At 38.5% G+C, this 24,591-nt stretch overlaps 1 protein-coding gene across 1 annotated transcript; it reads right to left on the bottom strand.

The window, feature by feature from the left end:
* Window positions 1-1,205: 1,205 nt before the first annotated feature.
* Window positions 1,206-3,388, bottom strand: LOC122040003 (protein RGF1 INDUCIBLE TRANSCRIPTION FACTOR 1-like). Its single transcript, XM_042599392.1, has 4 exons — window positions 3,032-3,388; window positions 2,137-2,211; window positions 1,779-1,919; window positions 1,206-1,714 (listed from the first exon to the last, which is right to left on the bottom strand). The coding sequence occupies exons 1-4, from the start codon at window positions 3,239-3,241 to the stop codon at window positions 1,442-1,444; spliced, it is 699 nt and encodes a 232-aa protein (XP_042455326.1). The 5' UTR covers window positions 3,242-3,388; the 3' UTR covers window positions 1,206-1,441.
* Between the last annotated feature and the right edge of the window lie 21,203 nt (window positions 3,389-24,591).

The raw sequence follows: 24,591 nt of genomic DNA, 5'->3' as shown, positions 1-24,591 counted from the left end.
TCATGTACTAGTTTATTATATCATGATAGTAATGAGATGATTATGTTTGTAATTAGTCGATTAATATAAACGGATATTTATTAGTCTTTCAAATATTGACTAATATATAAGGGAGATATTTATCTTGATTTTATCGAATCCTGGATTTAATAGTGACAACATCTCATGTGCTAATCACTACTAATTTATTATATCATTATAGTGCATCATGAGTTTATATCCAATATTATAAGGAAAAATTTACATGCACCCTTTAATAATAATTTAAATTTTACATATAATCTCTATTGTAAAAACAAAAAAAAAAAAATCACTCCCTAACGCTAAACATAATGAATATCAATTTATCTAATTACTTCTTATATTTCTAAAATAAAAAAAAATCTAAAAATAAATATAATTTCTTTTAAATTTAGCATATTAAAGTAAAATCTAATATTTTTTTTTATCAAATTGAACATCACATTTTTTTTATTTCAATTGGATTAAAAATATATTAGATTCTCTTTAAAGGTTACTCAATTAGATGAAAAATATATTAGATTCTTTTAAAATTATACTAATTAGATGAAAAATATATTAGATTCTTTTAAAATTATACTAAATTTAGAAAGAATTATATTAAGTGAAAAAAATCATACTTAATTTTTCACTCCCTAACCCAACATAATGGATACCAATTTACCTAATTGTCTCTCATATTTTTTAAGTAAAAAAAATATAAAAATAAATATAATTTATCTTAAATTCAGCACATTAAACTAGAATCTAATATATTTTTTTTATCAAATTAAGCAAGACTCTTTTTACACCTCAATTAAATGAAAAATATACTAAATTCTCTTTAAATAATGCTTAATTAGATAAAAAAAATATACTAAATTCTCTTTAAATGATGCTAAATTTAGGAGAAATTATATTAAGCGAAAAAAATTATACTCATTTTGATAGAAAATATACTCGATTATAATTTAAAAGGCAAAATTTTAAAAAACATATAAGTTTTAGACTTTTTGTACTTAAAAAAATATAAAAAATACATATATAACGATATTTACATGAGGGAGTTAAAGTAAATAAAATTTTACATACAAGTATGATAATAAAATTTTTGTAGAGATGGAGATTTCATGTAAAATTAAAATTATATTTAGGAAATTTTCTCCAATTTATTCTTCTAATCTTTTAAAATTTAAATTCTAATATAAAATAAATATGCATTAGAGAGTCCATTACACAAACAAAATTGGCAAGCACTGTGGGCTTATAATAAGCTCAGTGGCTCAAAGCACCACAAGTTTGCCCACATTAATTAATAATTTCACAGTCAGCAGGCAGGAACTGCGTCCGTAATTATCCATATAAACTCCACAGAGATCATGAAAACTATCTATATATCTTATGCAAGCAACAGTGAGGCAGTAGCAGAGTTAATGCGGGATCAGGAGAGGGGAGACCTCTGAGGCGCCCCCTTCCTCCTGCTGCTCAAGGACAGGACTATTTGTGGGAAGAAGCCGCCCTTTTTCTTCCTCTTCTCGCCGGGGGTGCTCGAGCAGCCGATGAAATTGCCTGCGTCGTCCTCGTCCTCGTCCTCCTGGGCAAGTTCTGCTCCGTCCATGCGAAGATTCTCAAAGCGAGAGAAGGCGAAATCCAACTCATTGAACCTTAACAGTATGCTGGATAGGTCCTCCCCTTTAAACAAGACATGATCCACCTGCTCCCATGCATAAGTATCAATCATATTGATTTAACAAAATTGATTGGATTGGATTAAGCACCTTGCATGAGAGGGAACAGAAGTGGAATGGATCTTGGAGAATTCTGTCACACGTTAAGCAGAGGTTCCCGGAGCCCTTGAAAGGCCTCGATTGAGGCCTTGGCTTAAGGAAAATCACTTTGGCACTGTTGATAGTGTAGGGCTGCGGCCACAAATGAAATGAAAGTCATGGTAAATGAAAATTAGTTACATTCTCGATTAGCACAAGAACTTCGTTACAAAAATTTAAATTTTTTTCGGTCGTTCATCATTTCACCAATTGTAAACTCTTATTTGATTAAACTTCCAACTTTTGACAAAAATCATTCAGATCTAACTCTCTTGTAACTAAATCAATAGGTAATTGAGTGATTAATTACCTGAACGTAGGAGCAATCTATAAGCCTCTCCAGATCCTCCAGGCGAGCCACGTCGTTGTACACATATCGTCTCACCTGATTTATTAAAAATCCCAGTGAGTTGGAGAATAAAACAGAGGATATACAAATTGGTTTTTTTTCCCTTATTGATCTGAATTCTTCCTTGATTCTAGGATTGGTGCAATTTCAAAAATACTGGTCGGAGAGAACTAATTAGTCTACAATTAAATATTTTAGGTATGGATCAATCCGAATCTGCCGTCAATCTGAATCATTGACCAAGAATTATAATGGGACATGTGTTATCATGCTGAGGAGGCCACTCAGCTGACAGCACTGCTGGTATAGGGGAAAAGTCACTCTGACATTTGAGGGCTAAACAGTGAACCATCGTTCTGATTGAGGGATGGAGGAGGGGGGAAAAAAGGAATTGAAGGGGAACAGAAAACAGAATGAGATGAGTCCAGAATTTTCATTGCAGCAATTAGACCCATAGCAGCAGTGTGGAAAATTAAAACAACCAAGGTGAAACAAAACTGAGAACAAGTTGTAAAACTAGAACAAAAATAACCAAGATTATATCACAGTAGGAAAAGGAGTGAAAAAGACATGGTAAAAAAGGGGAGAAAAACCTATATCGGGTTAGGGTGAAGAAACCAGAAATCGGATGAATCTCGACGTGGATTGATTGAAATAGAAAGAAAAGGTGAAGGGAAAAAGCAACGCAACCAGAACAAAATCCTTGAGAAAGAGACAAAAGCCCACTGGAGATCCTGCCTCCGAATTAGGAACATGAGCAAATTTCGCAAATCCACCTCCGCTAATCAATTAAATCGCAAATGCCGAGGAAGCCTACAAGAAATGGAAAATCGAGAGGGGGTTTAGGGTTAGGGACCTGGAGGAGAGGGTGGGAAGGGTGAGCCGTGGCGCAGTGGTGACAGATGCTGGTGCAGCAATCGAGGCAGAAGATGTTCTTCTCGCTCTTCTTGCGGCTTCCATGGGCGTCGCATCCGACGAAAAAACTCTCCTCCATCAGCCTTCCCAGCCATCCTGGCATTGCCTCCGCCGCCGCCGCCGCCGATCCGTACTCGCCTCTTCTCCACATCTTATCGAAATCACCGAGCTTCCTTGGTCGACGGAGGAGAGATGGAATCAACGGTGAAGCGGATGATCGAAACGAGGGGAAGTGTGAATCTGGCGATCGCTTGAGGTCCTCCGATGGAGTGAAGGTGGAAGGGAGCAATGAAGCTCTTGCTCTATTTATAGGAGGCAGAGCAAGCAGAGAACGCAGGAAGGAGACTTAATTATACGGGCCGAGAGAGAGAAAAAAAACACAAATAGTTAATTTGTTTCCTTTTTTATTATTTTAAGAATAAGCAATAAGTATTTACATATATGGGCAAAAAAATAAAAAATTATCGTTTTGACGTCTTTCAATAATAAGCACTATAATTAATTTAAAAATTTTAAATTTAATTAAAATTATTTAACATTATTGACAAAAGTGTAAAGTATTTTAAGATAATAATATTTTATGAAAAGATAAAAAGTTAGGTCTCGAAGGGACAAAGGTACGAAGGATCATCTTTCAGGCTAAATAAGGGGAAATAAAATATTTAAAAAATTAGATAGTGTACGATTTATTTAATAAAAGGAATGGAAAAAATAGACCCACAATTAAATTTTATTCTGATAAAAAAGTTATTAGAGAAAAACATGGAATCGTGGATTTGGTGGCTGTAGCGTCTATAGCGGGAAGTCAGGAATTCTTTTTTTTTATATATATATATATATACATATATTTTTGTTGTTGAATTATATACCTCTTCATTTTGTTTCCAATTACCCATAATTATTTAAACTAATTACTGCAAAATAGTCGTTTTGGAGTCGAAAAGACGATGACACTGTTTCTAAAAACACCCTGAAAGTTTTGAAATTGCGATGTTTTTGAATTACATGGAATTTTTCCTTATAATTTTCTATAAAAGATTTTAAAACTCCTTTAAGATAAGTGTAATATGTCTGGGAGCCCATCCCAGATGGATGGTTTGATTGATGGAAATTTGTGGCTGAGTCGTAGCCGACATGGTTCCGAAATGGAGGACCTGCCAAACGCTGCAAAAGTTGAGGCGCTGAAGTGGAATTAGGGCCCAGTGCATGTGAAGCTGGTGGTCAAAATCGATGATTGATCAGATTCAATTGATTTGGACCGTGAACAATGCTTCCCTAGCGGAAACACAAAATCCAAGATTTTCACTTTTACTCCCCTATGTTTGTTGAAATACAGACGATAACTTTTATCCACTTCACGTGTCTTATTTTTTATAATTCTAAAAATATATAATATATTTCCATTATTAATCATGTGAATTTGTGTGTCCGCAGCATTAAATTTTTACACAAATTTTTATAAGTTTTTAAAAACTCTCTTTCAGTTTTGATTATGGAATTCAGATTAAAAATATAAATACATTAAAAAAAGTTTACAAGAGTAGATTAATTTTAATTTGAAATTATTCAAAATTATTATAAGTTCATTCTAAAGCATAGGATAAAAATATTCACTAATCAATATCGAGAGATTGTTAGTGCAATCGATCTCTAGATCAAAGTTGATCAGTTTGACTAAGTTCAAGTGGAGTCAAATTTGAGTTTTGATGTTTGCATAATATGTTGTGGACAATATTTTTAGACAATATGGTATGGGACATATGAGAGAGAAGTTAAGTAAGTCATGGAGGATCGGTACTTAACTGGTAAAGTCCTAATTAAGGGTTAGATAATGGTAAAGTACTCCTAACTCGGAGGTTAGGTAAGGCAAGTCCTAACTCGAGAATTAGGCAAAGGGAAAGTCTAAGTGGGTTAAGAAGAATCACACGTTGGCAAAAGAAAATCTTAACTGCGATTAGACAAAGGAAAGTTCAAGTGGGTCAAAAAGGACCACACGTTGGAAAAAAAAAGTCCAAGTGAGTCAGAAAAGATGACACATTAGTAAGGAAAGTTCAAGTGGGTTAAGGAGGACCGTACGTTAGCAAGGAAAGTCTTAACTGCGGTTAGGAAAAGGAATGTCCAAGTGGGTCAAGGAGGATCTCACGTTGGCAAGAAAAATCTTAACTGCGGTTAGGCAAAAGAAAATCCAAGTAGGTCAAGGAGAACTGCAGGTTGGCAAGGAAAGTCCTAACTGTGGTTAGGCAAGCAAGTCCAAATGGATCAGGGAGGATCAGACGTTGGCAAAGGAAAGTCCTAAATGTGGTTAGGCAAAGGAAAGTCCAAATGAGTCAAGGGGGACCACACGTTGGTAAGGTTAAGTCCTAACTGCGGTTAGACATAGGGATGTAAACGAGCCGAACCGAGTCGAACAGTATTAGGCTCGAGCTCGGCTCGTTTAAGTTATATTCGGACTCGAGCTCGGCTCGAGCTCGAATCGAGCTTTTATCACAAGGCTCGAGCTCGGCTCGTTATTAGCTCGATTATCAAAGTTAACGATCCTAACTCGTTAAGCGAGCTCGGGCTCGTTTTTGGGCTCGTTTTTGGGCTCGTTTTTGGCTCATTTTAGAGCTCGTTTTTTGGCTCATTTTAATGCTCGTTTTAGAGCTCGTTTTTTGGCTCATTTTAAGGCTCATTTTAGAGCTCATTTTTTTGGCTCGTTTTAGAGTTCGTTTTTTTGCTCGTTTAAGGCTCGGTTTAAGACTCATTTTTTTGGCTCGCGAGCCTATAAACGAACATGTTCGCGAGCTCACGAGCCGAATATCCTTAAGCTCGAGCTCGGCTCGATAAAACTGTCGAGCTCGAAATCGAGCTCGAGCTCGGTTCGATAAGATAAACGAACGAACTCGAACGAGTTTTTTACCGAATCGAGCTCCGAATAGCTCGCGAACCGTTTGGTTCATTTACATCCCTAGTTAGACAAGAGGAAAAATCCAAGTTGGTCAAGGAGGACTACAAGGGGTGATCGAAAGTCCAACGAAAAGTTGACAAAGTTCAAGTAGGTTAAAAGGTTGACTAGACACTTGGTGGAAAAATCCTAATAGGTCACTGTTGACTGGAGATTGGACAAGGAAACCTTAGACTTAGGTTGAGCAAGTTAGGGTTGAGTAATCGATCAAGTAATCGATTGAGAGTTGCATCAAGTGCATCTCTACACAATGCGTGTGTGGTGAATCAATCAGGTGATTGATTCACCCTGAAGTCAATTGATTAGGTAATCGATTAAAGGGGGATTTTAGGAAGCATAGTATTTTCTGTGCTGAATCGATTGTGAAAGTGCTCAATTGATTAAGAGAAGTTCATGAAGCAAATAATAGGCTTATGAATCGATCAGGTGATTGATTGAAGTCAAGTAATCGATTGGGCAATCGATTGAGAAGAGTTTTCATGAGAGCACAAAGGCATTCTTGATCGATTGGATAATCGATCAAGAAGCACTTAATCGATCAAGAAATCGATTGGAAGAAGCAAAAAAGAGTCGTTGGAAGGTTTAGACTGTCGGGATCACTCGAATCTGACGTGGCAATCCATTGGGGGTAAGGTCAATCGATTGGGAACCCTAAATCGCGACATATAAAGGCATTTGGCAAGATTCAAACGCAACTCTTCTTCTCCACTCTTCATCGCCTGTTCTTGGAAGATTAAAGGCAAAGTGTTGCTGCATTTACGAGTCTACAAGAGACATCTACAAGTTACAAGAGATCAAGCAAGGTGTTCATTGTACTGTTCATTCATTTCCTTATTGTATTTTCTTGTTGAGAGCTTGTACGAGGTTTCTCCACCTCCGGAGTATTTTCATAGTAGAGAGTGTAGCATATGTGGATCCTTGGATTAGTCACCTCGTTGAGGTGGATACCAAATAAATAGCATTGCTTCAAGTGTTTTCTGCTATAACTCATCATTAAAGAAGCAATTGGAGCTAATCACCCCCTCTAGCTCGTCAGTGTGTCCTAACAAATGGTATCAGAGCGAGACGCTTTTTATTGAACTAATCACCGAGAGAGCAACGAGCTAGAGAAAGAAGAAGACAATGAAACTTGAAGTTCTAATTTCAAAGTCAAAGATTCATAGTCAAGGAGCTCAAGTTCAAAGATAAAGTTTAGAAACAAATTCAGATATGATATCCGAGCACCTCCACCGTTCGGAATTGGAAGCTTCGACCTTTGGAAATCAAAGGTTGAAAATTTTCTCATAATGGAGATAGAGTAATTGTTTACTCTAATGGAGGGATTTCAAACTCCAATTGATGGAAAATGGAAGATCCTCAAAAAGAAGAGATGGATCGAGGAGCTGTTGGTTGCTACTGGGAATATCGTATCGGTTTCCCTGTACAAAAATTTTGTACAAGTCCTAAACCATTCCTAACAACCTATTGTGTTCTTTAGAAATTAAATTTGGAATCGCAAATGGAACTTAACATTATTGATTCCAAATTCAACTTATCTATTCTTAGTGGTTTAGACTTGGATCGCAAACGATACTTAACATTATTGATCCAAATCCACCTATGTTACAAATTCAATTAAATATTAATTTCAGAGATTGGCTTCCAGATTAAACATGGCGAGGCACTAGGCCTTCATGGGTATAGGAGCATCCACCACTTCCTAGACAAAGCCTTTCAACGAAATTTAATATTTAATTTCCTTATAGTAACCCTAGGTTTAACCAAAAAGAACAATCGAATCACAAGCTCGAAAAACAAAAGAAACACAAAATCGAAAACATAAATTCGATTACCTAGATTCATTAGCCTCTTGTGTTTGGTATTTCAAGATCTAAATAAAAGGATGAACTAGTTATGATGCGGAAACTAATAACTAGTTATACCTTTTATAGCTTATAGACCTTACGATCTTCTGCCATATTCCTCTTCTTATCTCGGACGTCGTGTGGGTGACAATCTACCGAGACGAGAATCCACCCAAGCCTCCTTCTTCTCCAAGCAAGTTTCGGCCAACAACAAACTTCTTGAGTTGAAGAACTTCGGCCACCAACTAAGCTCCAAGGCATGCAAAGAAACAAAGCCTCCTTTCTCTACTTCTTCTCCAAGCAAAATCCGACCACCAAGGGTCTCCTAGAGAGTCGATGCCGCCGGCAAAGGAAGAAGAAAAGGGGAAGAGGAAGAAGAGAGGGAGGGCCGACCACCACAAGGAAGAGAAGAGAGGAATATTAGATGTATGTTCTTATCATGAGGTGAGGCACCTCTATCCTCTTTTTTATATTCCTTGGTTTTGGAAAATAAGGAAAGTTTTAATAAAAACTTCCTTATTTTCCTTGCCATTGAAAAGAAAAATTTAACTAATTAAAAGTCCTTTTCTCTATTAATGTGGCAGGCCATATCTAATCCTCCTAGGAAGGAAAGTTTTAAACACAAAATTAAAACTTCCTAATTTGTTTCTGGAAACTTTTAAATAAAAATTTCTCTTTTAAAAATTGCCTTCATGGTTGGTCATAAAAGGAAACTTTTATAAATTAAAACCTCTCTATTAAAACATGTGGATAATTTACAAAAGAGAAAGTTTTCTCTAAAATTAAAATCTTCCTTTCAAATCTACAAATAAGGAAAGATATCAAATCTTTTTTTAATCTTTTGTAGAAACTATAAAAGAAAAGATTTAAATTTTAAAACTCTCTTTTAAAATCATCATGATGGTTACCAAAAAGGAAAGTTTTATCAAAAATTAAAATCTTCCTTTTAGCTATAAATAAGGAAAGATATAAAACCTTTCTCTTAATCTTTTATAGAAAACTATAAAAGGAAAGATTTAAATTTTAAACTCTCTTTTAAAACCATGGCTTCCACATAAGAAAAGATTTTTAAAATAAAATCCTTTTAATTTATTTTGGCCGGCCACCTAAGCTTGGGTTCAAGCTAGGGCCGACCACCAACTCACCTTGGTTTGGTCGGCCCTAGCTTGGGCTCCAAGCTAGGCTTGGCCGACCACCTTAAGGTGGGTAAGAAGGTGGGTATGGGTGGGTATAAGATTTTATAAATAAGAGGCTACGACAGGGACCGGGAGGAGGAATTGATTTTGATCTCCTGATGAACTTGAGCTTCTCATGTTCACCCCGAACACCCAACTCGAGTTTATCAATAATATCTCATTCCACTAAAGAGTTATTATTGAACTATCGCACCAATCCCATATTACTATATGTGCTCCTTCTTATCATGAGTGTGTTAGTCTCCCTGTGTTTAATATATAGAATGCCCACTAATTAAATGAGTTACTGATAACTCACTTAATTAATATCTAGCTCCAAGAGTAGTACCACTCAACTTCATCGTCATGTCGGACTAAGTCCACCTACAGGGTTTACATGACAATCCTTATGAGCTCCTCTTGGGGACATCATCAACCTAGATTACTAGGATACAGTTTCATTCTATAATCAACAACACACTATACAAATAATATCATTTCTCAACTTATGGGACCTATTGATTTATCGAACTAAATCACACCCTTTGATAAATTAAAGAAATAAATATTGAGTATATGTGTTTGTTATCATATCATGATTAAGAGCACACATCTCCATAATAACAAAGTCTTGTTCTTTTATGTAGTCAGTATAAAAAGAACTTACCTTAAATGGTCCTACTCAATACACTCAGAGTATACTAGTGTAATTTTATAGTTAAGATAAACTAATACCAAATTACACTACGACTATTCCAATGGTTTGTTCTTTTTCGTCTTAGTCGTGAACTACTGTTTATAATTTATAAAGAATTGATAACATGATCTTCTGTATGTGATACCACACAGCATGTTATCTACAATATAAATTAATTGAACAACTACACTTAGCATATAAATGTAGACATTTGACCAATGTGATTCTTTATTTCAAAATAAATATTTACAAAAAGCTAGACTTTTAGTATACACTCTAATAATCTCCCACTTATACTAAAAGACTATGCTGTCATAAATGCTGCCATACATCTGATTCCCATTCCTTCAACATGTCAATCAAAAGCTTTTGCCGGAAGGACCTTAGTGAAAGGATATGCCAGGTTATCTGCTGATGCAATCTTGGCAATAACAACTTCTCCTCGCTTTACGATGTCTTGTATCAGGTGGTACTTGCGTTCTATGTGTTTACTCACCTTATGGGCTCATGGTTCCTTCGAGTTTGCTACTGCACCACTATTATCACAATAAATTGTGATGATTTTGGGTAAATCAAAAATCACATCTAAGTCCATTAGGAAATTCCTAAGCTATACAGCTTCTTTGGCTGCCTCAAAGGCTGCCACATACTCAGCTTCCATGGTTGAGTTTGAAACGCATTTCTGCTTAACACTCCTCCATGCAATGACTCCACCTCCTAAAGTAAACACATAGCCTGATGTAGATTTACTATTGTCCCTATCTGATTAGAAGTCAAAATCCATGTATCCCACAGGGAGCAAATCATCTGCTTGGTAAATTAGCATATAATCTCTAGTCTTTCTCAGGTACTTTAATATATGCTTTACAACAGTCCAATGTCATTGTCCAGGGTTACTTTGATATCTGATAACCATGCCCATGGTAAAACAGATATCTGGTTTCGTGCACAACATAACATACATTAGGCTTCTGACAGCCGAAGCATAAGGAACTGTCTTCATGCCCTCTATCTCCTTTGATGTCTTCGAAGACATCTCTTTAGATAATCTACTCCATGTCTAAAAGGTAGAGAACCTTTCTTGGAGTCTTGCATGCTAAAATGAGCAAGGATTGTATCGATATATGAAGCTTGGGACAAGCACAACATCCTTTTCTTGCGATCCCTTATTACTTTGATCCCAAGAATATATGCACATTCTCTTAAGTCCTTCACATCGAATTATTTAGACAACCATATCCTTACTTCTGACAACACTTTGATATTATTTCCAACTAATAAAATGTCATCTACATATAGTACAAGAAATATCACCACGTTTCTATCACACTTCTTGTATATACAAGACTCATCCGGACACTGAATAAATCCATATGATTGAATTACTTCATTAAACCGGATGTTCCAAGATCTTGAAGCTTGCTTTAGTCTATAAATATACCGATTGAGCTTACACACTAGATGCTCTTTACCTTTTTCAATGAACCCCTCTGGTTGCTTCATATAGATGTTTTCTTCAAGACTTCAGTTAAGGAAAGCTATCTTAACATCCATTTGCCAAACCTCATAATCCATATGAGCGGCAATGGATAAGAGTATCCAGATAGACTTAAACATGGCCATCGGCGAAAAAGTTTTCTCATAATCAATTCCCTCTTTCTGAGTGTACCCTTTCGCAACAAGCCTTGCTTTGAAGGTTTCCACCTTCCCATCTGTCCCTCTTTTTCTTTTATAGATCCACTTATATCCAACGGTTTTTACACCATTTAGTGGTTCTACAAGCTCCCAGACCTTATTAGAATACATAGATTTATTTCAGAATTCATCGCTCTTTTCCAAGATGCTGCATCTATATCTTGGAGTGCTTCGTCATATGTTCTGGGATCAGGTTCATGTTTACCTGGGACCAAATCCGACGACTCTCCCAAAAGCATGAATCTTTCAGGTTACCTAACAACCCTCCCACTACGACAAGACACTGTCTGTTGTTGTGTATCATTTGTGATACGTGTTGCAGTTTCTTGTGATATTTCATCTTGCACTGTTGGTACTAAAGTAGGCGTGTCCTCTCACATTTCTTCTAGAATAATCTCACTCATGGGCTTATGATTTATTACATAATCTTCCTCTAAAAATCGAGCATTGGTGCTAATAATGATCTTCTAATTTTTAGGATTATAAAACAAACCACCTTTCGTTCGCTTAGGATATCCTACAAACAGACAAACTTCTGTACGTGATTCGAATTTGTTAGTATCTCCCTTCAGCACATGTGCTGGACTACCCCATATCCGAATATGACTCAGACTAGGCTTATGCTCATTCCATAATTCCATGGGAGTAAACGATACTGATTTAGAAGGTATCATATTCAGAATGTACACTGCTGTTTCTAGTTTCTAGAGCATATCCCCAAAATGAATTTGGTAATTCAGAATAACTCATCATCAACCTAACCATTTCCATAAGAGTTCTATTTCTTCATTCTGCCACACCATTCTGTTGGGGTGTACCAGGTGTAGACAATTGGGATTGAATCTCAGCCTCTAATAAGTAATTCCTAAACTCTCCAAAGAGGTATTCACCACCACGATCAGACCATAGTGTCTTGATACTTTTACCATAACGTTTCTCCATATCAGCCTTGTACTCTTTGAACTTATCAAAGCATTCGGACTTGCGGTGCATCAAGTAAATGTACCCATATCTCGAATAGTCATCTATAAAAGAGATAAAATATTCGAAACCACCTCTTGCCTAGATAGATATAGGATCACACAAATCAGAATGAACCAGTTCTAACACATCTTTGGCTCTATACCCCGTGGCCTTAAAATGTCTCTTGGTCATTTTACCTTCCAAGCAAGATTCACAAGTTGGAAAGTTTTTCAACACTAATGAACCCAAGAGTCCATCGGCTATAAGCCTTTGAATCATACTCAAGTTAATATGACTAAGCCTTAGATGCCAAAGATATGTTTAATTCATTTCCGAAGGTTCCTTTCTCTTATTAGAATTAGAAAATGTGCTATTAATTTCCATTTGTTGCTTTATGGGAGTTATTGGATTTAGAGTATACAAATTGCCTACTAATATACCAGAACAGATAATTATTGGGGCAATTTCCTTTGGTCAAGTTTGACCAGTTTGACTAAGCTTGAGTTGAGTCAAGTTTGAGTCGAGTCAGGATTTGAGTTTGATGTTTGACAATAGAAGGAGATTGACAATATAAGGAGATTGCTGAAGCAATCGTCCAGTTATGGAGATGGTCAAAGGGTTGACCAGGTTGATGAGAATACAAGTCAAGTAGGTCAGGGATGACATGTGACTTGACTGGGTAAGTCCTAACTGGAGGTTAGGCGTATGTAAGTCCTAACTAGAGGTTAGGCGTCTGGAAGTCCTAACTGGAGGTTAGGCAGTGGTGAAGTCCTAACTAGAGTTTAGGCAGTGGTGGAAGTCCTAACTGGAGGTTAGGCAAAGGAGAAAGTCCTGGTGAGGAGCCGGGCATTTGGAAAGTCCAAGTGTGATCTTGGTAAGGGGGAAAGTCTTGGTGAGGAGCCAGGCAATTGGGAAGTCCAAGTGTGATCTTGGCACAGGTTGTAAGTCTAAGCATGTGGTCTTGACAAGGTAAGTCCAAATGTGATCTTAGCAAAGGAGAAAGTCCTGGTGAGGAGCCAGGCAATTGGAAAGTCCAAGTGTGATCTTGGCAAAGGTTGTAAGTCCAAGCATGTGGTCTTGGCAAGATAAGTCCTAGTGTGACTTGGCAAGGAGAACTCGATAACTAGGATGAGGCTGAAGGAAGCTCTTGAAGGCAAGACGTGATGGATGAGAGATATCCGAGGGACGCAAGGCTGATGGAGGAGGCTAGAAGGCTAGTTCAAGGTTAGTCGAGTGTGGTGGTATAATCCGGCAACTAGGATGAGGCCGAAGGAAGCTCCTGAAGGCAAGGCGTGAAGGATGAGAGATATCCGAGAGACGCAAGGCTAATGGAGGAGGTTAGAAGGCTAGTTCGAGGTTGGTCGGGTGTGGCCAAATGCTAGGCATGGAGACCCAACATGTCACGGTTGACCAGGAGTTGGGTTGGAGATTTTGGACTTGAGTTTGAGTCAAGTTTAGGCTAGTCAATCGATCGGGCGATCAATTGAACCAGGGTCCAATCGATTAGTCGATTGATTGGAGTGTGCTGCGAAGGAAGGAATAACCCAATCGATTGGTCGATCGATTAGGACCATAATTCGTGAGCACAGAGGCCTTCCCAATCGATTGGGTGATCGATTGGGAGTTGTCGATCGATCAGCCGATCGATTGGGCAGGGGGGTTCTCGCTCGATCACGAGAACACAAAAAGCTTCTGAATCGATCCACCGATCAATTCAGATGTTCCCAATCGATTGGTCGACTGATTGGGATTCGACCGTTGGACAGGATGCAGGTGATGGACGGCTACGATGAAGCGGTGCTGACGTGGCAATCGATTGGGGATGGATTGGATCGATTGGGAGCACTGTTTAAATCCTTGGCGGAGCATTTTCTCAACAGAACTTTGCGTTCTTCTTCCTGTGATTTCTCTGCGATTCATAGCGAGCTTCTCCGATCTTCACCGCCAGTTCTTGAAGGCTCTTGGGAGTGTTCTCTCAAGGTTCAAGAGGCAACAACAAGCACAAGTAAGTAACAACAGAGTGTCTTTACGTGTATTTGTATTCCTTCTTCTTGTATTTTTGTGTGTATTGTTGTGTGAGTTTGTACGAGGCTTCTCCACATCCGGCTGCGACCAAGAAGGAGTGATTCATAGTAGAGATAGCGTGTCATGTGTGGATCCTTGGATTAGTCATCTCATCTTGAGGTGGATACCAAGTAAATCATAGTTGTTAGCGTTGTGAGTATTTGTGTCTTTGTATTCCTCTGCACATTATCAAGACGAAGCAAACCGACGTAAGCGCGACGAGCCGCTATTCACCCCCTCTAGCGGGCACAAAGGTCTCAACAATTGGTATCAGAGCAAGGTCGTTCTTTTATTGACTAACCGCTAAGAGAGCAAGAAACTAGAGGAAGAAGAAGATAGAGTCCGAAGGACCGCTCAGATGGGACATCCAGATTCCACCTCCATACGACAAAGAGGACTTCAATTTTTGGAGGAATCGATTGGAGACTTGGTTCCAAATGGATTGGAACCAATGGATGGTCTTGGAGGACCCATTTGAAGCTCCAACGAACAAGAAGGGGAAGCGCCTCCGACCTCGACATTGGACCGAGGAACAACGGGAACAAGCGGAGGCCGATAAGGAGGTAACTAAAATTTTGCTAAATTTATTACCTTCTAATATCATTGTGAGTGTAGGTGAATACACAAGTGCAAGTGATCTTTGGAAAAATATCATTGCTTATCATGAGACCCCTACACAACTCCAAGGAGTGGAGGAGCCCAAGGAGAAGGGCTCATTGGTCCAAGAAGAGAAGGACCAATCGGATGTTGACACGAGTGCAACATTCGAGGAAGAAAAAGAAGAGGAGGAGAAGGAAGATGAGGAGAGATCATCCACATCTTTAAGAGAGGAAGAGGTGGAGGCATCCACATCCTCACGAATTGAAGAGGTGGAAGCACTCACACCCTCAAGAGGAGAAGAAGAAGATGATGCTACCTCCACAATTCAAGCTACATCAAGTGGAGAATCAAGCATCATCTCTACAAGCAAAGATATAGAAACTTCAATTGTAAATAACAAAAATCATATCATTTGCTTTGAGTGTAGGGAGCATGGGCACTACAAGAGAAAGTGTCCCAAGTTGGCTAAGAAAAAGAGCCAAGTAGTACTCAAGGGCAAGGAGAATCCCAAGGAGACAATCACCACAACAAAGAAGAGCAAGGAACACATTGTGTGTTTCTTGTGTAATCAAAATAGGCATTATCGAAGTCAATGTCCAAAGGGGAAGAAGTCAGTAAAGGTCAAAGGAGGAAGCACAAGTCTAGGAGGAGCTTCCAAGGTAAAAACCAAGGTATCATTTAATGAACCTATTCCTTTGACACATGATAAAAAGCATGCTAGAAATAACTTTTAACATTTTGATGCCAATTATCATGAGAATAAGAAGCATGATGGCACTAAGGGTAAATATATTCCTCCTCATGCTAGATTTACCACACTTAAGGTTAGGAAGGTAGATAACTATTTAGGCAATAACTCTAAGGACTTTAGATATATGCCTAAATATAGAAATGCTCGTAGGAGTCAAGAAAAATCTAAATCTATAAATTTAATGACAGAAAATCAAGTCTTGAGGTCAAGACTTGACAATTTAGAAAGGACCCTAGCAAGAATGGAAAATCTTCTTAAGGGTCAAAATGAGCAAAATCTAGGGAGAACTAGACAAAAGTCATCCAATGGCTATAGAGGTTTGAGATACAAACCTAAAGTCAAGAAGGATGTGACTTCTTTTCATAGGGTTCCATATAGCTATGGGACCAACCCTTGGTGTAGAGGTCAAGTCAAGAATACTTGGGAAGGAATCCCTAAAGGTCATTTTGGCAAGACCAATGTGACTAAGACTTCTAAGAAATCTAACAAAGTCACAAAGAAGGTCACAGGGAGGTTATCCCTAGAGTTGACCTAGTAGAAGTGACCAAAGCTTCTAAGAAGCCTATAAAGGTCCTTAGGAAGGTGACTAGGGAAGTTATCCCTAGTGAGTACCTAGAGCACCTAAGGAGCACCAATAGGTATTGGGTTCCTAGGAACATATTCTCTACACCCTAGATGGGTTTAGGGAGTGTCAACTCCAATTGGAAAGGTAGTTAACCCAACCTTGGTAAAGTTGACACTTGAGAGCATTTTCAAGGTTATTGTTAACCTTTGAAAATGAAAAAGGTTTATTGGGTTACTTTTTGAAAGAGTGATATATGTGCCAAAATTTGAAGAGTTGAACCCAATCTAAATTGACATACTTAAGAAAAGTATAATAAAAATTGAGTTAGAATTTTGATACTTTCTTAAGGAATTAAGAGAAAACTCATGCTTTAATCAAATGTGATTAAGCCTCGAAGGGCAAAAAGGTGCCAAGTGTGAGGATTTGAAATTAGGTTAAATTAGCACACTTGAGAAAGCAAAATAAATGTCAAGTTAGGACTTAGATAACTTCTTTAAGAATTAAGAGCAAATCTAAGTCTTAAATCTAAGATGTTTACTCTTTGGAAGAGTAAAATGTGCCAAACTTTGAGGATTTGAACTCAATTTAAATTGACACATTTAGAAAATGATAAGAAATGCCAAGTTGGGGGTTTTGACATTTTCTTCGAAGGTTAAAGGTGAATCTAAGCCTTAATTTGATTTCATTTATTCTTTGAAAGAGTAAAATGTGTCATACCTTGAGGAATTTATTTAATTTTAAAAGGCACAAATTTAGAAAGGGAAAAGAAATGTCAAAATTGGGTTTTGGCATTTTCGTGGGAAATCTTGGGCAATCTAGGATTTAATTTTAAGGTTTTAGCTAAGGTTTAAGGATACTTAGATAGGTTATCTAGGTATATTTTATTTATACTAAACTGCCATGATTGATTTCCTATTATATGTCATGACATCATGTGTTGCATTCATTTTTATTATGAAAAACATAAAAATACCATGTCATGTCATACATACATCATGTAGCTATAGCATGCTTTTCTTTTGAAAAATGCTTATTTTGATGTATGCCATGTAACATCATGCATTATATTAATTTCCTTATAATTAAGGACAAAAGACATTTATTAATAATGGTAAATATCCCAACAAGTGGGATTATACCATATGACATCCTAGGTGGATGATCATAAGTCTCTTAATGCCTAGATAGATATGCATGATTCCTTAGTTTAGGGCAAAATCAAATATATATCTCACAAAGAATCATAAGGTGACTTGTATGTGTTTTAGTACACATTAGATACAAGTGAGATGTTAGGATGGTGAACAAAACTCAAGATGTTGATTTAGTGCATCTTGTTGAGTTTTAGGTTCATTAAAGCACATAGTTATGTGTCTTCCAATCATTGAGAAAGCTAATGTACAAGTCATGTGCATTGAGCTCAAAGAACATGGTTGGATATTGGTTTTGAAAATGATTTAAAATGCTTTTGGAAAACCTTGGTGAAAACTATCTTGTGATAGTGATCATCATTGAATAGTTAGCCACAAACTTGAAGAAAACACTAAAGTTTTTATAAGTTTTCAAATTTGTGTTAATCTTTGAAAATAAGAAGTATTTTCATAGAAAACTATTTTTCCTTGATAAAGTATACCCTAAATAATGTCTACGTGAATTTTCATGATTTTTAGAATTTTGTAGAATTGTTGGGGAGTTTTTGAATTTCGCTGAAATTGAATTTCAGGAAATCAGAAACCCAATAGATCAGCTGATTGATTGGATTGGGTTTAATCGATCAGCCGATCGATTGGGAAGCCAATTCCCGCAAACAGAAGGGTAGTGAATTGATCAGCCAATCGATTGACCCAAGATGGATCGATCAGTCTATCGATTCAAAGGGAATTTCTGCGAGCAGTAGCTTGCGGAATCGATCAATGGATCGATTGAAGTGATTTCAATCGATTGAGTCTCAACTTCAATCGATTGGGAAGTTTGTTTTTGGCTAGAAAAGCCTAATTTCAGCACTTCAAGTCACTTCGAGTCCTGTTAACCACTCTAAACTCCTTGGAATACATTTGTATACGTTTAGGGGGAGTTTTTCATGATGAAAACAAGTATGGATTGGTTAAGAGAAACCAAAGTGAAGTTTAGGATAAAGTTTCATTTCAATTCTGAATTTTGGAACCTTAAAACTTCAAGTTTTGGTTTTCAAGGGTCATTAATCATTCCTAACCCTGTGGAATATATTTGTATACACTTAGGGGGAGTTTTCATGATAAAAACAAGCATGATTTGGTTAATGTAGACTTAGGTGAAGTATAGGTTGAGGTTTAGTTTCATTATTGAATTTTGAACCTCAAAACTTCGAGTTTTAGTTTTCTTAATTATTTAGGAACCCCAAGTCATTATTGGTGTAATGATAGAAGCTTGACCATGTTTTTAGGGGGGAGTTACTCTTTGAAAATATAAAAATCTTTTCAAAGACCTTGGAAGGAGGTTAAACCTTCATGATGAATTAATATTCAGGCTCGAGTATTAGGAACAATGGAAGATTGGTTATCTTCATTGCTAGGATGATAAATATTCTCGGATGAGCATTATAGAGTAGATTACTACTCATGGGGGAGCATTGGATTAATGAAAGGGATCGAACCTTCATTGGTAAAGTGAAAAATGCTCTTAGATGAACATTGAGAAGAAGATTACTACACAAGGGGGAGCATTGAATACAATGAATGGGAGTTTCATTTAGAAGTTGAGGCATGCTCTAGGATGAGCATTGTGAAGTGAAATAGAGCTCAAGGGGGAGCTTTGGCGGCAATGAAGAATATGAGATCTTCATTGTGGGGTTGTTAACAACATATGAGGTTGTAAACAACGAAGAGTTAACTCTTATGGAGAAGAGTTTGTTTTCAGTTTTTTATGTATGACAAAGGGGGAGAATGGAAGGTTAAGTTAGGCCTTCATCCCAAGTAGGGGGAGTTTTCCCTCTAGGAAAGGGAGAGAATGAAGGAAACCTTCTTTCATGCCTTGTCATGAAAAGGGTTAAGGCTATGGAATTTAGCCTTGTGATAAAGAAGATGTTAAGGCTATGGGATTTATCCTTGGTATGAAGAAGAATTAAAGCTATGGGATTTAGCCTTGTGTAAAGAAGAAGTTAAGGCTATAGAATTTAGCCTTGGTATAAAGAAGAAGTTAACGCTATGAGATTTAGCCTAACTTAGAGGTATTGTCAAACATAAAAAAGGGAGAGATTGTTGGGGCAATTTCCTTTGGTCAAGTTTGACCAGTTTGACTAAGCTTGAGTTGAGTCAAGTTTGAGTCAAGTCGGGATTTGAGTTTTGATGTTTGACAATAGAAGGAGATTGACAATATAAGGAGATTGCTGAAGCAATCGTCCGGTTATGGAGATGGTCAAAGGGTTGACCAGGTTGATGAGAATACAAGTCAAGTAGGTCAGGGATGACAGGGGACTTGACTGGGTAAGTCCTAACTGGAGGTTAGGCGTATGTAAGTCCTAACTAGAGGTTAGGCGTCTGGAAGTCCTAACTGGAGGTTAGGCAGTGGTGAAGTCCTAACTAGAGTTTAGGCAGTGGTGGAAGTCCTAACTGGAGGTTAGGCAAAGGAGAAAGTCCTGGTGAGGAGCCGGGCATTTGGAAAGTCCAAGTTTGATCTTAGTAAGGGGGAAAGTCTTGGTGAGGAGCCAGGCAATTGGGAAGTCCAAGTGTGATCTTGGCACAGGTTGTAAGTCTAAGCATGTGGTCTTGACAAGGTAAGTCCAAATGTGATCTTAGCAAAGGAGAAAGTCCTGGTGAGGAGCCAGGCAATTGGAAAGTCCAAGTGTGATCTTGGCAAAGGTTGTAAGTCCAAGCATGTGGTCTTGGCAAGATAAGTCCTAGTGTGACTTGGCAAGGAGAACTCGATAACTAGGATGAGGCCGAAGGAAGCTCTTGAAGGCAAGACGTGATGGATGGGAGATATCCGAGGGATGCAAGGCTGATGGAGGAGGCTAGAAGGCTAGTTCAAGGTTAGTCGAGTGTGGTGGTATAATCCGGCAACTAGGATGAGGCCGAAGGAAGCTCCTGAAGGCAAGGCGTGAAGGATGGGAGATATCCGAGAGACGCAAGGCTGATGGAGGAGGCTAGAAGGCTAGTTCGAGGTTGATCGGGTGTGGCCAAATGCTAGGCATGGAGACCTAACAGGTCACGGTTGACCAGGAGTTGGGTTGGAGATTTTGGACTTGAGTTTGAGTCAAGTCCAAGCTGGTCAATCGATCGGGCGATCGATTGAACCAGGGTCCAATCGATCAGTCGATCGATTGGAGTGTGCTGCGAAGGAAGGAATGGCTCAATCGATTAGTCGATCGATTAGGACCATAATTCGCGAGCACAGTGGCCTTCCCAATCGATCGGGCGATCGATTGGGAGCTGCCGATCGATTGGGCAGGGGAGTTCTCGCGCGATCACGAGAACATAAAAAGCTTATGAATCGATCCACCGATCGATTCAGATGTTCCCAATCGATTGGTCGATCAATTGGGATTCGACCGTTGGATAGGATGCAGGTGATGGACGACTGCGATGAAGCGGTGCTGACATGGCAATCGATTGGGAGCACTGTTTAAAGCCTTGGCGGAGCGTTTTCTCCGCAGAACTTTGTGTTCTTCTTCCTGTGATTTCTCTGTGATTCATAGCGAGTTTCTCCGATCTTCACCGCCAGTTCTTGAAGGCCCTTGGGAGTGTTCTCTCAAGGTTCAAGAGGCAACAACAAGCACAAGTAAGCAAGAAGAGAGTGTCTTTATGTGTATTTGTATTCCTTCTTCTTGTATTTTTGTGTGTATTGTTGTGTGAATTTGTACGAGGCTTCTCCGCCTCCGGCTGCGACCGAGAAGGAGTGATTCATAGTGGAGATAGCGTGTCGTGTGTGGATCCTTGGATTAGTCACCTCATCTTGAGGTGGATACTAAGTAAATCCTAGTTGTTAGCGTTGTGAGTGTTTGTGTCTTTGTATTCCGCTGCACATTATCAAGACGAAGCAAACCGACGCAAGCGCGACGAGCCGTTATTCACCCCCCTTCTAGCGGGCACAAAGGTCCCAACAATAATAACCCTATTCTTCTTGATAACTACTTTGTCATCAAAAGAAACAGAATATCCATCCAAAAATAGTTTAGAAACTGAAATTAAATTCTTTCTAAAAGTTGGTACATAAAGATAATTTCTCAAAACCAAACTTCTATTCCTATCGAATGATAAGTAGACGTCTCCCACTGCAACAGCCGCCACTTTTGTATCATTGCCCATGTAGACGTTATCTCTCCCTCATATAGTCGCTGAGTTTCCTGGAACCCCTGCAATGTATTGTAGACATGATCAGTGGCTCATATATCTACACACCAGGTGCTGGTAGATAACACCGCTAAACATGTTTCAACTACTAGAGAATAAGATATACATTTATTGTTCTCTCTCCTACGAGGACAGTCTGCCTTCCAATGTCCCGACTACTTGCAAATGAAGCACTTGCCCTTCGGCTTCTTCATTCCTGCTTTAAGTCTAGTACCTAGAGATTGTTTCACTTTCTTTGCCGAGCCATCTTGTTTCTTAGTCTTCTTCTTCCATTTCGACTTAGAAGTAGAAACATTTTCAGCAAAGTGAATTTGAGAATTATGACGAAATAACCCTTCTGCTGCCTGAAGTTCTGTCAGTAGTTCTGCCAATGAATACATCCTTTTATTCATATTATAGTTCAGGCGGAACTGCTCAAAACTTCTGGGTAGCGTTTGGAAAATAATATCGACCTGGTTTCCCCCATTGATTTCAGCTCCAAGGATTTGTATCTCATTTAAGTAAGCCATCATCTTTAGGATATGATCCCTTACGGGTGTCCCTTCTGACATGGTGACTGTCATTAATTTTCTCATTGCCTCTTGCCTAGCAGCCCGACTCTGGTGTCCGAAGAGTTTGTTGAGATTGTTCATCATATCATAAGCAGTTGGCAAGTCCTGATGCTGATGTTGCAGCACATTTGACATTGAAGCCAAAAATGTAACACCGCACCATCTCATATGTCTTTACCCATTTCTTATGATACTCAATCTCCTCTTCACTAGAATCATTATTAGACACTTCAGGGCAGGTCTCTAACAGTACAAACTTATAGCCTTCATCAGTTAGAACAATGTCCAGGTTTCTTTTCCAATCTATGTAGTTGGGACCAGTAAGTTTGTTCTCTTTCAGTATAATAGCCAGTGGGTTGAAAGTCATCCTAAGAATCACAAAATAAACTTTTGGTCAAGACTCTAAATTTAGAATAATATTGATTCCTCAAACAATACTATTTAAATTTACCAACACCTCAAAACACAGTGAATTTTGCATGCCACGTTAGTGTGGACATATACATATTCAACATTTGTAAGAGGAGGTTTTACCCATTAATTTTATTATCTTGTCATCCTAATTTTATGACAAATAAAATTAATAGTTGGTATCCCTTTGGTCACACAAATAATAGCAGTGACTCCGTTGGGGAGGATACTATTAAATGTGTCTAAGTGTATACCATTACTTGATACATAGTCCATTAAGTAAGATTGTGCCCCTTCAGTTGGAGAAGATCACACACTCCTAAATAATTTCCTATAACCATCCATAAAGGAAGTTTGACCTAGTGATCCGCAAACAAACTCATCCGTTGTGGAGTGAGGCACTTAGAGCCAACACACAAGTTTGTTGCTGTAGGACCGTTAGATTCGATAGAGGGGGGGGGGTGAATATCGATTCGAAAAACAAGAGTATAAGCGCAGCGGAAAAGTAAAATAGACACAGTTGTTTTACTTCGTTCGGAGCCTGTGACGACTCCTACTCGAAGGCCCGTGGTCCTTGACCACTTTCGTTGGGCAATCACTAGCAATTCGAAATAATGATTACAAAAGAACCGTACAGTGAATGTTAATGAGAACTAAAAACAAAATACCGACAAGAAGGGAAAAGAATGGAGCGTAGTGTCGGAGCTTTGTTGGCGTCACACTGAACGTTGAGCAGCAAGACCAGCAGTAGAAGAATTCTCAGCTTGATTGATTGATTCTGAAGCTCCTGTCTGGGGCTTCTTTTATATGCTGTTCCAGGCGCCTGGATTCCTTCCGGGCGCCTGGAATGTGACGTAGCTGCACAAACCATGATGCTCCACGTGGCGACGACTCGGCTGGATAGAATTCGCCTTCCGGGCGCCTGGACCACCTTGTTCCAGAAACCTCCTTTTTTCTGCAAAACAAAGTTAGTCCGAGACAGTCTTTCCGAGACCGGAATCTAGTCACGATCTCGACTTAGACATCCGAAATGGATCTAAGCCGGATCGACGCCTATGTCCCTTCCGGGGCACGCGTCCTCACGGTCACTCCCTTCCCTTGACTTACCTGCCAGACGTTCGGTCAGCCCGTCGACCCGTCTGGACTTCTCCTGGCGTCCGGTCAGCCCGTCGACCGCTTGGACTTCTCGCCACTATCCGGTCGGCCCGTCGACCTAGTTGGACTTCTCGCCAAGCGTCCGGTCGGCCCGTCGACCGCTTGGACTTCTCGCCAGCTTCGGTCCGTCGACCTAGCTGGACTTCTCCTGCACACTCGATCAAAGTGTCAGACAACAACAAGACTAACTTAACCTATTTGTCATTCATCAAAACCTAGGTTAAATCGTCAGTGCTAGCCGCACCAACAATCTCCCCCTTTTTGATGGAATGACAACCTGGTTAAGTTAGTGAAAGCATATGCAAGAAACAACATGCATTTGTGTGGTTTTAAAGTTAGTTTGTGTTTTCAAATTGGTTTAGCTAACTTAGCCACCTAACCCTCCTCCCCCTTTGGCATTCATAAAAAAAAATGAACAAAGGTAAATAATCATAGTGAAGAGTTACTGTAACAGGTAATCAAATTTTGAAAGATATCTAAGTTTGGTTCAAAATTTGAAAGATAAAAGTGCAATTTTTAACACCAAGTCAAAAAATAGTTAAACTGACTTGGGGGAGACAAGTTGAGTTTTGAAAAGTTAATCAAGTTTAACTCTCAAGCGTGTGGAAATTTTCAAAAATGGGTTTTTCAAATTTACTTTTTATGTTTAAGTAACATCTAATTTTCAAAAAGGTAAGTTTTTTCAACTTTGATTTTTCAAACCAATTTTTTTTTTTGTCAAAAATTAATTTTTAAGGCTAATTTGATAAAAGCTAAATT

This window comes from Zingiber officinale, chromosome 2A (assembly GCF_018446385.1).
Source record: "Zingiber officinale cultivar Zhangliang chromosome 2A, Zo_v1.1, whole genome shotgun sequence".
In the NCBI taxonomy this organism is placed as follows: domain Eukaryota; kingdom Viridiplantae; phylum Streptophyta; class Magnoliopsida; order Zingiberales; family Zingiberaceae; genus Zingiber; species Zingiber officinale.
This window is presented reverse-complemented; position numbering and strand designations above follow the sequence as displayed.